The sequence below is a fragment of the Vombatus ursinus genome, unplaced genomic scaffold (genome assembly GCF_900497805.2).
Source record: "Vombatus ursinus unplaced genomic scaffold, bare-nosed wombat genome assembly UNPS02007284.1, whole genome shotgun sequence".
Lineage (NCBI taxonomy): Eukaryota > Metazoa > Chordata > Mammalia > Diprotodontia > Vombatidae > Vombatus > Vombatus ursinus.
Genome location: NW_020947062.1, coordinates 637,205 through 655,057, shown reverse-complemented (window position 1 = coordinate 655,057; position 17,853 = coordinate 637,205). Strand labels below are relative to the sequence as shown.

At 39.8% G+C, this 17,853-nt stretch overlaps 1 protein-coding gene and 1 pseudogene across 6 annotated transcripts in view; one reads left to right on the top strand and one right to left on the bottom strand.

Moving 5' to 3' along the window:
- PAPOLA (poly(A) polymerase alpha) overlaps nt 1-575 on the bottom strand; it is a 75,266-nt gene extending 74,691 nt beyond the window's left edge. For all 6 annotated transcript variants that reach the window (XM_027848982.1, XM_027848986.1, XM_027848984.1 and 3 more), the window contains exon 1: nt 387-575. In XM_027848982.1, coding sequence (XP_027704783.1) covers nt 387-394 — 8 coding nt within the window. In that variant the 5' untranslated portion in view covers nt 395-575. The remainder of the gene's footprint in view (nt 1-386) is intronic.
- Nucleotides 576-2,420: 1,845 nt separating this feature from the next.
- LOC114033467 lies at nt 2,421-2,768 on the top strand (annotated as a pseudogene).
- Nucleotides 2,769-17,853: the final 15,085 nt, after the last annotated feature.

Below are 17,853 nucleotides of genomic sequence, written 5' to 3'. Positions count from 1 at the left end.
GTGAGAGCCCAGGGCTCTGAGGGGGCACAATAAAGACCCTAGCTTAACTTGTAGGCAATTTCCTTCCAGGCCCAAAACTCGAGGGCTTGGGGATTGGGGGGAGGACAAAGGGGAAGTGGGGAAACAGGTTCCTCCCTCTCCTCCCGGAAGGGGAAGGCCCCCAGCCCAATTGCTCCCCTGACCCAGCCAGGAAGGAGTTTGGGGGAGGCGGAGTGTTAGGAAGTGGAAGGGAACAAGAGGGGGGCATGGCTCTTTGCAAGTCTCCCTCCCAGGAGTCGACCTCACCTTCCCTTCCCTTCCCACTTAGGCCCCTTAGGGCCTGTAGCGTGTGTGTGTTAGGAGGGGGTGGGGAGTGGAGGGTGAAAAACAGAATCGAAATGACTTACAACGGCATCGTCCCTCGCGCCGGCACCGCCCAGTCACTTCCCCCCCGCAGCCGCCGCCACAGGCACCCTGGGCATGATCTGCTGAGGGGGGTCGCCTCAGCCCTGGCTCCAACCCCAGTCCCGCGCCCGCGCCCACCGCTTTAAGCGCTTCTCCTTCTTCCCCTTCGTCCTAACATGGCGCCCGAGCGCTACCACAGCAACGTTCTAGAACCACTTACGCCCCCACGTACGCCTTGCGGGCGCCTGCGTACCAGCCACCCCTGGGGGCCGCGTTGCCTCACGGGAATGGTAGTTTTTTCCCCTTGTAAACCGAGGGCCCTCCTCCTCTTTCTCCCTCGACCCCCATAGTCTCTCCAGGCCTACTTCCGGATCTGTTTTCCTTTGGAGGGGAAGATGGGACCTCGATTTTCGGACATCAGCCCGCCTCACTCGGCAGGAGGGAAATGTTTGGATAATTGGCTTAGGAGGAGGCGGGAGGCAGGAGGCAGGAGGCGGGTCAAAGAGATTCGATCTGAGGTGTCCAGACCTGAGAGAGATGCCCCCTGCCCCACATGAGGAGGCTGAATTGGGCTTGGTCAGGACCTGGTCCCCAGGGCAGCGTTGACCACGGTCACTTGGTTGTTTTGTGTCCGTCATCTCTTTATTAAATCATCTGATTTCATGGAATCTCACGGGCCTCCATCCGTAAGTGCTCAAAAGACGGCTCCAGCCTTCCCAGCCTCTGCCTGAAGGTGGGGAAGTTCCCCGCCCTCAGAGGCAACTCAAATCACTTTTGAACTACTGCAATTGTTAATGTAGTTTTTCCATATAGGAAACCTAAATTTGTCTTTCTACAACTAAAACCCAATGGTCCAAGTGCAACTGTAAGGCGAAGGGTTCGCTAGAAGAACCAGCTTAGCCGGCCTCCTCAAGAGAGCCCTTCAGATACTTCAAGGCCACTATCTTGTCCCCCCTAGCCTCCCACTCCTCCCCAGAAAAAAATAATAAATTAAACACTTAATTTCCTTCAACTAAGCTTTCTTTAGCCTGAGGCCTTTCACCATCCTGGTTACTCTTTTTTGAACACTTTACAACTTGTGAACGGCCTTCCTAAAATGTCCTTCATTCCTCTTCCCCCAACTAAACACGGTAATGTAATTCAAATTAATAATTAAAATAATTCCAGCAATGGTCTATCATCTCCATAGTGCTAGACCCTGCCTCTTCTGAAGAACTTTAGTGATGAGAAATTCAATAACCCCAAAACAGCACATTCCACTTTTGAGTAGCTCAGAATCAGACATTTGTTAGGGCTGAGTAGTACTTCAGAGATCATCTAATCCAACACTGTTACTTTACTAAAGAGGAAAATTAAATTGGTGAAACTAGTTAGTAACCAAGTTGAGACTAGAACTTATTTCCTGACTCTGGCCAGTTCTCTTTCACTGCACAACACAATTGTTATTTATTACACTGGAATTTGTTTTCGTATAACTTCTGCTTATTGTTTCTTATGCTATCTGGTATCAAGCAGAACAGATCTAGTCCATCTTCCACATAACAGTTCATCAAATATTAGAAGACAGCTGTTGTGGCTCTATGAAGTTGTTTTAAGACCTCAGTTTGATGTTACAGCACCGCAGCTCAAATTGGTAAAGGAAAAAAAAATTGTGTACCATCAAGCTGATTGCCCTACAATCAGTAAATTTTATGCTTATTCATAAAGTGTCACTTGCTGTGGTTATATAATAAGAGTACTGTATTTGCAGTCACATTATCTAAGTTTGAAATCCAACTCTTCCACTTATCAACTTTGTGCCCTTGGGTTTAACTTCAATAAGCCTGAGTTTCCTCAGCCATAAAATAGGCTGTTGAACTGAATGAACTTTAAAATTATAATCCCATCAGTTAACTGTGAAGATGAGTTGTGGAATCTCAGTATTGGAAGGGGCCTTAGAAGTCATTGGCATTGTAGGAGTTCCTTCCTTTATCACTTCCTGGCCATCATGGCACCAGGTTTCTGGCTGAGGGTCTTTCCACACCGCCAGCAGGAAGATGGTGGCTGCAAAGAAGACTAAAAAGTCTCTGAAGTCCATCAACTCGAGGCTCCAACTGGTCATGAAAAACAGCAGATACATGCTAGGCTACAAATAGACCCTGAAAATGATCAGACAAGGCAAAGCCAAATTGGTCATCTTAGCCAACAACTGCCCAGCCTTGAGGAAATCAGAGATTGAATATTATGCTATGTGGGCCAAAACTGGCGTACATCACTACAGTGGCAATAACATTGAATTGGGTACAGCATGTGGGAAGTACTACAGAGTATGTACACCAGCTATCATTGATCCAGGTGATTCTGATGTCATTAGAAGCATGCCAGAACAGATCAGTGAAAAGTAAACCATACAAAAGTATTCTTTAATAAATTGGCCAAAAGTTGTTTTAAAAAAAAAAAAGTCATCCCTTGTACATCATTCCTGATTCAATGGTTATCTAGCCTCCTGCTGGAAGGCTTTATCTTACAAGAGCTAAACTCCTGAATTAGTCCATTCCCCTTTTGGACGATTCTGTTAGGAAGTTTTCCCTTACAGCAATCCAAAATCTGCCTCTCTGCAACTAGCATTCATTGCTACTAGTTGTCTTCTGGGAAAACAAAAAAAAAAGAGAACAAGTTTTATCCATTTTCTATGTGGCAATTCAATTTAACAAATATTTACTAAGTAACTAGTGCATCAAAGGCACTATGTTAGACCCTGGATATAAAAAGACAAGTTCCTTCATTGAATTCATATTCTACTAGGCCTAGGGAAGGATTGTTTTTGTGTACTGATTAGCATAATAAAAGAGAGATAGAAGCAAAAGAAAGATTAGCAGAGAATGCTAAATAGAAGGCAGCAGTGCCTAAGGCATTTAACATCTGAGGTGAGCCTTGAAGGAAGATGATGAGTCTGAAAGTTTGGATTGAGGAGGGAATGCATTTCAGTCACAGGTCAGATGTACTCACTACCCAAACTCGTGCAGATGGGAGATGTCGTGTTGAATTTGGAGAACAGCTGAGAATCTAGTATGACTGGAATGTACATTGGGCAAAAGGAAATAATGTGAAATAAGGCAAATTTAGAAAGGTAGGCTAGAGCCAGATTGGGTAAGGGCCTAAATGCTAGGATAAGAATGTATATTTCACACCCACCCTCAAGGCAATTTGGAACTATTAAAAGAAACTTAAACATGAGAGTGATATTGCCTTAGGAAGATTATTTCAGTAGCTATGCAAAGAAAGAGGATACATTGGATGCAGAGGGTTAGCAGAGGGGAATAAGTAAATTAGTATATCTAGCTAAGAGGCAGTGAATGTCTGCACAAGATGGTGATCTTGTAAATGGAGAGAAGAAGGGAATGATGGTAGTAGAGTAGAATTAACCAAACCTTGCAACTATTTGGATATGGGACTGAGGGACAGGAAATAATCAACAGGTGACTACCAAATAGCAAACCTGGGTAACTATAATAATAATGGTGCCCTTAACAGGAGAGGTGTTTAGAGAAGAGATGAATATAGGTAAGGGAGAAGAGAATGAATTCCATTTTGAACATGATGAATTTAAGATTCTGACATGACTTTCAGAGAGATATGTCCAGCACACAATTACAGTTGCAAAATTCAAGTGTAAGTGATAGAATGGGGATAGATAGATAGATAGACAGACAGACAAACACACATATATTATTTTCTATAGATATAGAAGGCAGCTATGTGGCTCAGTGGATAGTGCTGAGCCTGCTGGAGTTAGGAAGACCTGAGTTCAAATGTGATATCAGACACTTACTAGCTGTGTGACCCTGGGCAAGTCATTTAACTTCTGTTTGCCTTAATCCACTGGCAAACCACTCCAGTATCTTTGCCAAGAAAACCCCATGGACGGTATGGTCCATGTGGTCATGAAGAGTTGGACATGACTGAATAACAGCAGATATATGTACACTTATCCCTTTTACATTGCAACGTTCCCCATCATGGTTATGATATGCCACAGGTCTGCATAAGAAATTAAATGAGACTTTTGGGGGAGTTTTGCAGAAGCTGCAGACAACATGCAAAGGCCAATGGATGCAAAAGAACCTATGACCAAATGCTTAACCGAAATTTTACAATAAGATACTATAAGTACCCCATAAAAGAACAAGGAAAAAATTCAGACATTTTTCATACAAAAGGAGGGTCAAAACACCTTATGCAGATTTTTCCAAAGATTTTCCAGATCACAGGCCACTATGCCCCTAACCCCAACAATGTGGAAGGAATAACTGTATGTATGTATTTGTAGATATTCTGTAGATATATGTTGGTTCTGTAAGTATAAATATATGAGTCTTTGTATAGGACAGGGAGTCATCTACAGAAAAGTAATTATTGAATGAATGGGAGTAGATGAGATCTCATAGAGTAGGAAGAAAGCCTAAAGTAGAATGTTAAAAGATGCCCATGCTCAGTGAAAAGGCAAGAGAGGATGAAAAGAAAAAGAAACTGATGAGTAGTCAGACAGGAAGAGAACCAGGAAAGAACAGAACCACCGATGCCAAAAAGAGGAAGGAGTATCCAGAAGGATGAGGTAGTCAGCAGTTAGATCAAGGAAAATGTAGACTGAGAAAAGTCCATCAGATTTAACAACTAAGAAATTTCTGATAATCTTTAAAAAATTAGTTTCAGCAAAGTGGCAGGAAGAGTGGAAGCTAGTTTGTAAGAGTTTGAGGAGCAAGTGAGTTGTAAGGCAATGAATGTTAACTATTCTTTTTTAAGATTTTATGAGTGAAAGAGGAGAGATACAGTTTGATAATTTGAGGATATGGCATATTCAAGTGAAGGTTTTTTAATGATAGGGGAGACTGAAGCATGTTTGTAAGTTGCTATAAGAAACCCACAAAGATAGAAAGATAATGATAAATCAGGCAAGCTCTCAAAGAAGATGGCAGGGAATGGGAGAAAATGAACAGGGTGAAAGAAGACTTAAAGAGGTTTTGAGTCAGGGAATAGGAAAGGTCATAACTATTGGCTTTGATGTACTTGGCAAACTATATACGTATATGCATATGTAAGGAGAACCATCTCATGTGAAAAATGTTCCTTCCTGCTTGACTGGCATATGAGGTCTGATCTGTACTCTGACCCCTGCACAAGGAGGGTAGTGCTAAGTTTTATCAACAGGGGTAAAGTGGATTGCAAGGAGGCCCCAGCAGCAGCAAACAGTGGAGTGGGGAGTGGTAGAGGCCCTAATGGCATCAGGCAGCAGTAGCGCCAGCCCTACCTAACTTGAATTGATACTCTCCCTGAGAAGGAGAGCAAGAATAAGAAGGAAAGAGGAAACAATCATCATTTGTAGCAAACAGGCAGCTGCAGTCTCTCTTATATCATTCTGGGTAACTTGCACATGGTTTTTAGCCCTTACCCTTACCCACATATTGGTAATGGCAGGAGTAATAGCTAGTCTTACTCAGGAGCTCTGCCCTAGCCTATGGTACATAATAGTTGAATAGTTTGGTAGAGGAAACTGTGGGTTTGGGTAAGTGACAGCATCTTTTGCCTCCATCCCTATTGCAGCTGCAATCTTTGTGCATTGCCATAGCCATAGCCATGAGCTCCCTGGACCCCCTCAGTACCTCATCAGTAGGCATACTTGCCTTCCTGACCTCATCCCCTCCTGAAAAGTCTTTTGCTCTTCCCTTCTGTCTTGTGGAATAGAGGGAGTTATCTTTCAGAATCAGTCCTATGGCCCTCTAAGCAACAACAACAACAACAACAACAACAACAACAACAACAACAACAACAAGGCATATATAAGACACATACAAATCAAATGCAAGGTAACCTCAAAGAGAAAGATACCAGCATCTGGAAGAACCAAGAAAGACTTGCAGTAGCTGGTACTTGAACTAAGTAGTCATTCAGGTTCTGTTTAAAGGCTTCCATCGATGGGGAATCTGCTAACTTCCCATGTAACCCATCTTACTTTTGAATAATTCAAATTGTCAGGAAGTTTTAGCCTTATGTTAGGGTAGCCAAGATCCTAATCAAACATGGGTCTCTGAAAGTTACACCCAGATTCAAGAAATGTTGTGAAACAGCATTTGCTCAGAACCATAACTCACAAACCCCAATCTCATACATACATATATATATATATATATATACACACATTATATATATATGTGTGTGTGTATATGTGTATATATGTGTGTATACACACACACACACACACACACACACATATATATATATATACACATATACATATACACACACACATATATTTAACCCAGAACTCTTTCCCACCTGCTACAACTCTACACTGGTTGCCTCAACTCCTGGAGACAATGATAACCTTCCTGAACTCATTCCTCAATGATCAGCATGTAAGTATCCCATCATACCCAAAGGATTTAAAATGAACCCTTGGCTATCACTGAATAAACTCTATTCATCATCCTCCATTGACCATTTCTTTATTCCCGTCCCCCTCAACCCAATCCTACCAACACTCCACTCAAGATCTACCCACCCCTTCCACTGTGCTGTCTGGAAGGCCTGCTCTATAAGTAATAAACTTGATTTTCACCTTAAATTTTTCCTTTCCCACTTCTCCATCTTTCACTCACTAAGAACTAGCTCCTTCCTGATGACACAACTACCTTGGCCATCCTTTCCAACACTGGTTACACTTTCACTAGTACCACTATGCTTAATCTTCTTGTCAACTTTAACACAGGATAGTAGGGATTGTCAGGCTGTCTGCATATTAAATCCCAGACTGCTATTTGCCAGTACTTTGCACAGGTTGAATGAATGAATGAAGCATTTATTAAGCATTCACTGTGTGAGAAGGGGATACAAATAGAAAAGTAAGATAGTACCTGCTCTCAAAGAGATCACATTCTAATAACGGGGGAAATAACATATGTGGAAGGTTTCAGTTACAAGTCAGATGGAAAGATCCCAAGGTTCTTAAGGTTTAGTGGCAAAGCACACAGTAAAATTTCTTTAATGTCATTTTCACTGATGAAATCATATCAGTTTCTGACATTGAACCATTTGATATTGGACTTAAAACAATGATGTCAAGAATCCTGAGCTACCTCCATCAAGGTCAGAGCGGAGATGGTGGTTAGGTGGTAGTTGGAGCTACCTGGTGCATAATGACTCGGATCTCTCCCTAAGAGTACCTTGCTCCTTCAGTTAGGCTGGCTTGCTTGCCCTGTGAATAAAAATTGGTTGGTAATTGGTGGGAACAGCAGACCCCAGGAACTGCCTCCTAGATGATGGCTGTGCTAGAAACAGGACTGGTAGTCTGGAGGGGGCTGCCAATGCCAGGGCTCTTGTGCCTATCTGCCTATTGGTAGCAGTTGGTCAGCATTTCTTGCTGGTGATGAGGAAGGTACATTCCTTTTCCACAATGATTCTTTTCCTCAGTATTCGCTGTTGTGGCTAGGCTAGAAGTAGGTTTGGTGGTTTGGGGGACCTAAAGCAATTGGGTCCAGGGTCCTCGACTGTTTCCATCAGAATCTAAGAGGAGATGGTAGTCAGAGTAATGGTGGTAGTTCAATTTGCCTGGAGCATGCTGCCTCCCAAGTACTCCTTAAGGTACTCTGCTGCTTTAAGTAGGCTTGAGTTGGCCCCAATCAATTCTGACTCTCCAGAGGTCTTTGCTGGATCTGGATATTCCAGGACTATGGTGTCTGCCTTCTTGCCAACACAAACTTCTCTGGGGATTTCCAACTTCATTCTATCATAACCCATGTAACCCTTCTCAGTAAGTCTCTAGAGCTTCTGCACATAGGCTGTTGATGAATATGTTGCTAATGTTCTTTATAAAATGATTGGAATGTCTTAAAAAACAGGATGCCGTAAATTTTCAGTTCAGTCATTAGTGCACAGGACTCCTGTACATCCAAGTGGAAAGGACCCAGCAAAGCTTGGTGGGGGCAAAGATTAAATTTTCCGGGACCTGGGGAAACCCTTGGGGAAACTTTTTTTTTTTCCTGATGCCTATCCTTGGAATTCTTCTTCTAATACCATATCCACATCCCTCTCTCAAATGTATCCAGCTCTTACGTGTGCATCTAGAACACACATGGCCAAGACAATTCATTCTTTTTTTTTTCTAATTTCTAAACATTTTTATTTCAAATTCTCTTCCCACCCCTCCCCAGAAAGACATAGGTCTGAACAACAGTCATAAAAAGGATATGCAAACGTAAGAGTCAAATAAAACAATCCATTATTTAACAGCAGGGTCTTGCAGATATCTTGGAGCTTCTCTTAGGACGACTGGAGAAGGTGGGGTAGAGACAGCAACCTTTGTCTTACATTCTTACAGCTGCAACCAAATTGCTACTCTCCTAAAACTAAGCCAAAATTTATCTTTTTGCACCTTCTGTTCATTGTTCCTAGTGTACCCTCTGGAGCTAGCCAAAAGTAATTTAAACCATCTTCTACATTCTTAAAATACTTGAAGACAGTGGCAGCTGGATAGAGCATTGGCCCTGAAGCCAGGAGGACCTGAGTTCAAATCTGGCCTCAGACTTGACAGGTACTAGCTGTGTGACCTTGGGCAAGTCACTTAACCCAGATTGCCTCACTTAAAAAAAAATACTTGAAGACAGCTATTATGTTCACCTTCTCTCCAAATCTTTTTTATTCCAGACTAAAATGTCTCAGTTCATTCAATTGCTTCCTGTATGGTATACGAGTATAACTGAGATTTTCAAGGAAAAGAAACATAGTCCTATACTCTATTGATTTAACTACAGTGGCTTATTCATAGTATACAAACCACTAACGGTAAATACACACCCCACCAAAAGGACCAACAGGGAAACATGTTAAGCTATTTCACTATCACCCTTGGTATCAGTGCAGTTTTTATACCTAAAAGACAAAACAATACATTAAGTAGTTCCATGACAGCAGCCTGGTCTAGAACTCCAGGAACCTGATTGGGCATAAAAGGTCATATTGTCCAAAAAGCACTGGAATTGTAGAACACTCTTCTTGCTCCAGCAGAAGAACCGAGGATCTTGGACTCCTGATTGTCACAAGGTTGCCTCCAATGCTGAAATGTTCATCTCAGGATCACTGGTCAGTCATCTATAATTAGGAAAGAAACAAAACAGAGCAAGCAGCTCAGTCATCCATAATTAGTGAAGAAACAAAACAGAATAGGCAGCCCAGTTTTAAGTGCACTCTTACCAGGCTACAAAAAACTACAAATCCCATAATACCAGTCTGAGCTATAATACACAGGAAACAAAGGATGGAAGCTCTTCCCATCTGAAATTTGTATTGTTATCAATACATATATTTACTCTGGGAGATCCAAATGCTAAGGCTACTGAGTCTATTCCCCAAAATTATTTTAATAATGCTAGATACAACTGTCCAATCCAGGATTTCAAGGCATAAAAACACCACTCTCCATTCTTTTGATATATCTACAATGGTTTATTGATAGCATCCAAACTACTGATGCTACACATACACACACAGTGAGCATATAAGGAGGCATATGCTAATCTGCTTCATCACCACACTGAGTTTCAACTTAGTGTTATTCCTAAGAAACAGGAGAGCAAGTTGCATCCCAGGAGCCAGAGAAGGTCAGTGCTAACCTTATTTTATGCTCAGAGAACAAAAGGACCTAGAGTCCTTACAGATGCACCAACCTAAGGAAAACAGACCCCAGATATCATACCTTTGAATATACGAAACATGAGTAATTAGATAAAGCAGGATAGGGCATTTGTTAAATTTCCTTTGGTGTTCAGTTGTGTTTATGAACTCATCAGTCATTCTATTTCTGACTGTCTTTCCCTTTTTCCCACTCAGGGGTTTATAACCTAGAGTATGTGAACTTGGTTTTTTAATATTTTTATCATTACTATGCCCAAAGGCTATAAAAATGTGCATACTCTTTGACCCAGCAATACTTCTAGGGCTGTATCCCAAAGAAATTTTTAAAAAAGGTGGGGAGAGAACCTATTTGCACAAAAATATTTATAGGAACTCTTTTTGTAGTGGCAAAGAATTAGAAATTAAGGCGATGCCCATCAATTGGGGAATGGCTGAACAAGTTGTGGTATATGAATGTAACGGAATACTATTGTGCTATAAGAAATGATGAGCAGGTGGACTTCAGAAAAACCTGGAAAGACTTGTATGGTCTGATGCTGAGTGAAGTGAGCAGAACCAGGAGAATGTTGTACACAGTAACAGTCACGTTGTGCGATGACTATCTTTGATCTTAGACTTAGCTCTTCTTAGCAATGCAAGGATCCAAGACATCTCCAAAAGACTTGTGATGGAAAATGCTATCCACACCCAGAGAAAAAACTATGGAGTCTGAATGCCGATTGAAGCATATTATTTGTTGTTTTTTTTTCCTTCTCTTTTGTTTGGTTTCCTCTTTCTTGTGGTTCCCCCATTGGTTCTAATTCCTCTTTACAACATGACTAATGTGAAAAAAAAAGCATTTGGATCATTATGTTTCAATATCATTTGTTTCCTTTGTATGCCTATATGTTTATGCATTTAAAAACATTATTCTGAGAAGGTGTCCATAGAATTCACTAGACTGCCAAAGGTTTCATGACATGAAAAAATTTTTGAGAACCCTTGCTATTGGGGAAGGGGTCTAGTCTGACTAGACTTCATCATGAAGGCTTGTTCTCCAGTCCTTTCAACACCCTGATTATTCTATTTTGTACTTGTTCCAGTTTGTCATTGTACCTCCCAAAATATAGTGTCTAGATCTAAACACAATATATCAGATGTGGTTTGACCAGAGCACAGTACAACAGGACTATTAACTCTCTTATTCTGAACATTATACTTCTGGACAATATATGGGGGAATTAGAAAACATGAGGTTACCCACTAACAGTACTCTCCTCTAAAAGCTATAGATAGCATTGCAGTCTATACCTGAGGAGGCTGAACTTAAACATGAAGTTCTCCCAGATTCAGTGTATAACTGTATTACCCTTTCTGGTCTCCATGTCTCAGTGTTGACTCACAGTGGATTTCAAGCCCATTTAACCTTGACAACCCCATCATTTTTACATGAAATGCTTGATTTTTCCCATGTAAAATTTCAAAGGGCTGTATACTTGTACCTCTTTTTTTTTTGCACTTAACCTCACTTTCCTTTGTTTCATAGTTATTTGCTTTCATGTTTTTAAATTGTAAAGCCCTTATTTGACAAATTTCTAGAGGTAAGATAGCAATAAGACAAGAAAACAAAATCAAACAGCAAAGGAGACAAACACCCTTATGGAAGTGGGAGATAAGTTAATTGGAGACACAGTTAATGATCATTGTTTTTCTTCATTAGCAGAATAAAAATTAAAATAACACATAAATCAACTTACATATTTAGTGTCAGATTAGTAAAAATATTGAGGAAATACTTTTTTCTTTTAGAATTAGACAAAATAATAACAAAATCCAATTGGAGGAACAAGTTTCATGATCTGAAGGGAAATTGTGAGAAAACATGAGTAAAAGGGGAATGACATTATTCAATGGTTATAAGAACCATTGATACTGTTTATTAAGCAAAAAAGTGGAGCAGTGGAGCAGACTAAATAAGAAAGAGAAGCAACTGAAAATAGTAGTCCAGTCTTCACAAACGCAAGAAAAAAAAATTATTGGGGAAGCACAACCTTCCTGATAAGAAATTAAAAAAAAAAAACAAACTAGGAAAACTACGATACAGTTTGGCAGAAATTAGATTTAGGTCAATACTTTACTTCAAATACCACAGTAAATTGAAAATGGATATGTCACTTGAGTATAAAAAGTCATACCACAAAAAGTTAAAAGCAATCTAATACATTTGACAGCTCTAGGTAGATGTCTTAATCACACAAGATAAAAAGAAAATCATAAAAGATAAAATAGCTAATCTTGATAAAACTAAAAAGCTTTTGTATGAAGAAAAACAGTAGAGTGAGGAAAATATGTGCATGAAATATCACCGATAAAAGTCTAATATTGATTGGCTAATATGTTGTTGTTTGTCCTTCATCCTTGAAGAGGACCATGACATCAAGAAAGTGATGTCATGACTAAGTGAATTGGATTTAAATGAAGAAGGGCTGTGTAAAGTCACCAGCCTCACTCTCTCCTCTGGAATCATCTGGGTCTAGTGGCAAGATATAGATCAGGAGGACTGGAGATGGCCCTGTATGCAATGCAAGATCTAGACTTTTATAAGCTAAGGTCTTTAACAGATCTCAGTTTGACTGAGGTCACACCCATTCATTGATTAAGGCTAAGTAAGAAATAAAGCAAAGAAAGGCCTCTTTTACCTAGTCAAAAAACAAATAAATAAATTTGGGAGGGGAAGACCCTTAAGGTTTCTGGCCAAAACAAAAACAATTGCGATTTATACTCATTCTGAGCTATCAGGGCCCAAACAATGACTAATTAAGGCTTAGCCTGGGCTAGTCCAATCAGTGAGAGCAAGAGTGATTGGGGGGGGGGCCTAGGAGAAAGGTGTAGGAAGATAGGGAACTGAACATAAATACCATTTAGCAATTTTTTGGGGGGAGGGGAGAGGGAAGGGAGTAGAGATTTGACCCCGACCTCTGGTATCATCCTCCCAAGTTGAGACCCAGGCTGTTGATAAGGGATTGGGAACTGAGTTGGTGGTTTCTGTTTCTTATACACACAATTCTAACATATTTGATCCTTTAATTTAGTTTTGGCTTGCCACCCTCCATAAAGGACAGCTATCAGAAAGAAAAAAAAAGAAAATGGACTTCTTAAAATGGTTATCTCATGCTCTATCAGAAAACAAAATGCTTATCTTATGCTTTATCAGAAGTATGAGCTCTATCAAGAAGTAATTGATAATAATTGGTATTGTTTCTAGAATGTAATCCCACCCACAGGCAGTCTTAGTCCCCAGAAGAACAGCCCTGAGATAGGTGGGGAGATCTGGCTCCTAATTAGATGAGCCTTTCCTGGTAGAGAAGTGGGGCAGGAGGAAGACTGAGTGACTAGGAGTGGACTTTGTAAAGTAAGGGGCAGACCCCTGGAGCTGCAGGAATATTGAGAAAAGCCAGCACTCCAATATCCCTAGATTTCCAACACCTGCACCCCAAGGGAATACCAAAAGTGGACTTTGGGTGAGAAAGTTCTCTCCTTGGTTGAGTTTGAGTTTTCATTTACTCATGGGTCATAGAGCCACCAACCTGTGTATGCTATTGCCTAAACTAATCTGTTGGGCTTTCCCAATTACTTTCTTGCTTGCTTTGACAAATTGTTTACTCTCTGTGATTGCCTTTTTGTATCATAAGTTTATGTTGTGGAAGGGAAGCTAACTTGGTCAAAAATAAGCTGTTACTCTCCAGGTTTGGATTGGAACTATTTCCCCACTCCCAGTGACCAGGAAGCTTTTATCTCGAACCTCAAAAGAATCATACCCCTTAGACTTTAAATATCTGATGTGTAAAAGATATAATTCCATTCCAGTACCTTTCTTGAAGATGAGAGGGAAATAACAATTGCTCAGCCAAAGTCATTCCACTTCACTAACTGTCCACAAAGATGGATATTGAGGCTCCCTTGGGAACTTAGATTGGGTCATTCCAGATCTCAATATCATATCTATTACATTTGTTACATATGGGGACTCATAAAGGATTATCATATCTATGTATCCCTGTTACATAGATAAAATGGAATGATTGTTTATAAAGCATCTGATTATTATTACTAGATATTCCTTGAAGTCAGTAAACTAGTCTTATTTCTCTCTACATCTCCCCAATTACTTAGGATACAATTTTGCACATAATTAATCTTTGTTGAATGAATGATTACAACTCTACGAGGAAAAGCAGCTATTACTAATCTGATTAGAATCTATGGCAAAAAATGCATAGAATTTCACCATGCTTCACCAAAGAAAAGGGAAAGTCTCTGCCACAAAGGCTAGTTTTTCTCCAAAAAGGCAGTTGAACCAAGTAACCGACTGTTGATAAAATTTCCTAGTCACCAAAGCCCAGTACCTGAATAGTCAGGGCTCCCAAGGCTTGACTTCCCACTGTCAGCACTTTGCTGACCAGGTATGCCATTGTGATAAATATGGAAGGCATGAGGAGTTGCATCCTCACTGTTTTGGTTGAATATCCTTTCCATGCTATTGTTGAATAAAGATCCTTTGCTAAAGGTTACATGGTTTCCATGTATCTCATTTTGTTCCATTCCTGAGCCTGAACCACTGTACTAGCTTAAATATAATGAAGTAGACAACACCAAAAAACCCCACATTTTTTAAAACCTCTGAAATTGTATAAGTCCAATGAAAATAAATAATATGAGAAAATTAAGAAAAAAGACAAAAAGATCCTATTTGCATTCATTTAGACATATAATGTATAAAACTAATTTATAGTTGCAATAATGATTTTTGTTGGGATGCTAAATGATAATAGCTTACATTTACATAGTACTTCAAAGTCACTATTTCATTTGATCTTCTGAACAACCCTGAAGTGTAAGTAATGAACACATTAGGTCAACTTTGCAGGTAAGGAAACTGAGGATCAGAGATATGAATTGATTTGTTCAAGGTCACAGGGCCAGTAAGCAAGCAAACCAAGATTCAAATGCAACTGTTCCTCCAAAATTCTGGTGTCTTTATCACTAATCTTGACCTATAAAGAGAAGAGTCAGATTCTCTGTTAAGATCTTTTTGGCTCCATCTTGAATCTGTAGGGAAAATCAGATAAACAAAAAAACAGGATACATGCAAAAGGGCTATAAAACTGCACACCCTTTGACCCAGCAATACCACTACTAGGTCTGTATCCCAAAGAGATAAAACAAAAAAGGGGGGAGGGGAGGGAAGACCTATTTGTACAAAAATATTTATAGCAGCTCTTTTTTTTTTTGTGGTGGCAAAGAATTGGAAATTAAAGGGATGCTCATTAGTTGGGGAATGACTAAACAAATTATGGCATATGGTTGTGATGTAATCCTATTGTGTTATAAGAAATAATAAGCAGGGTGGTTTCAGAAAAACTTGGGAAGACTTACATGAACTGATACAAAGTGAAGTGAACAGAAGCAAAAGAACGTTGTATATAATAACAACAGTATTGTAAAGATAATCAACTATGAAAGACGTAGCTATTCTGATCAAGATAATGATCCAAGACAATTCCAAAGGATCCATAATGAAAAATTCTGTCTACCTCAAGACAGAGAAATGATGAACTCTGAGTGAAGATTGAAGCATATACTTTTTATTTTATTTTTCTTTGTGTTTGTGTGTGTGTGTGTGTGTGTGTGTGTGTTTTCTTTCATGGTTAAAATGGAAATATGGTTTGCATGACTTCACATGCCTTCTCAAGGGGTGAGGGACTAATAGAAGGGAGAGAATTTGGAACTCAAAATTTTAGAAAATAAATGTTAAAAATATTTTACATGTAATTGGAAAATACTAAACAAAATAAATAATTATATTTTAAGAATTTAGGATATGTGCAGCTGATGGGGACACCACATTAAAAAAAAGGCATGGTTGGCTCATGTCTAAGTCTCCTCCAAAAAAGGATTAGAAAGATATTCATTATACCATGTTGTATAACTCATTATGTCTTCCATACCAAAGAAATGCTTAAAGTATGAAAGACTCATGAGCATACATTCATAAAGTCTTTTTTTTTTAATTTTTTTTCTTTTTAGGCAATTGGGGTTAAGTGACTTGCCCAGGGTCACACAGCTAGTAAGTGTCAAGTGTTTGGTCTGAGGCCACATTTGAACTCAGGTCCTCCTGACTTCAGGGCTGGTGATCTATCCACCTAGCTGCCCCACATTCATAAAGTCTTAAAACATGATATAGTATAAGTTGATCATTAAAATATGGCCCATGTAGTCGGACTATCTAATACACATTTCACCTTCACCTTGAGTCTCAAGTGTCTAAACTAAGCCAGATTTGGGTTTGGGCACATCCTCCTGTTGGTGGTTATCCCCTATAAATATTGTAGTAGCTATGGGAAGGACCTCCTACAACATAACCAGCACCTACTTAAGAACATGGCAGTTTCCATGGCAGCTTTCTTGAACTCATGATGCCTCTAAGAGTGGAAACATCCATAAATGAATCATTTGTTCAATCATAAATGCTCATGCAAAAAAAAAAAACAACAAAGAAGATGAGGTAGCCAGATCTTTAAAATCCTAATTCAGGCTTATCTAGACACGCACATGTTCAAGCAGCTATGTTGGGGGAAAAAAGGACACTATTAGATGCCAAGGGGTATGGGGAGAGGAATTTCACTCTCCCTTCATAGAAAGTCCCAGAGAGACTTTTATGCCACATTTCTATAGAGGGAAAGAAGAAATTAAGAGTAGAAGTCATCTCTCCCACTTAGTGGAAACTATAAAGGGATTGCTACACTATCCTGAAGTGTAGATGCTTCAGTCCTGAGCCACAAACATGAGAAGGGGCCAGGGATGGTCAGCTGAGCTCTATGCATGGTCTAATAGGATTTGCTCTAGCTACAATAAATGCAGGAAGGGAAATAGGACGGATTATTCTCATTATACATAAATAAATACAAACTATCTACTTGTTCAGTCTTTTTCAATCATGTCCAACTCCTCATGACCCCATTTGGGGTTTTCTTGGCAAAGATACTAGAGTGGAGTGGTTTGCCATTTCCTTCTCTATCTCATTTTACAGATGAGGAAACTGAGGCAAACAGGGTTTAAGTTACCTGCCCACAGTCACACAGCTAGTGTCCAAGGCCAGATTTGAACACCAGGAAAAAGGCCCAGGACTCTATCCTCTGCACCACCCAGCCACCCCAGAAACTACTGGGTAAATATAAAATAACCTGGGAGGGAAAGAGTACAATTAGGGGACTGAGGTGGGGGGAGGAGTCCTTCGCTCTGTGAACCAGACAAACTGATTCTTTTTCTTCACACATGACAATCTATCTCCTGTTTTCATGCCTTTTCATTGGTTATTCCTCATACCTGGAATATACACCCTCCTCATCTGTGACTCATAAAATTTTTCCTTTCTTTTAAGATGCTGCTGAATCATCTTCTACGGGGAGCTTTTCCTGATTCCCTAGCTGCTAGTGTCCTCCCTTCCAAACTACCTACTCTTTAAATACTTTGTATTGATTTTTATTTACTCTAATTTTATTCTGTATATAATTATGCATGTATTTGTTGTCTCATAAGAATATGAGCTCCTTAAGAGTAAGTACAGTTTCATTCATTGTATCCCCAGTGACTTGCACAATACCTGGCAAATACTAAGAACTTAATAATTAATTAATAATTAAAATAATAAATAAAATAAGTTGTTGATTAAGAAGGGGTTCCTGTAGGAGGTAGCATTTGAGATAAATCTTAAAGGGAGCTAGGGATTCTAAGAGGCTACCAGGCATGGGGCAGCTGGTGCAT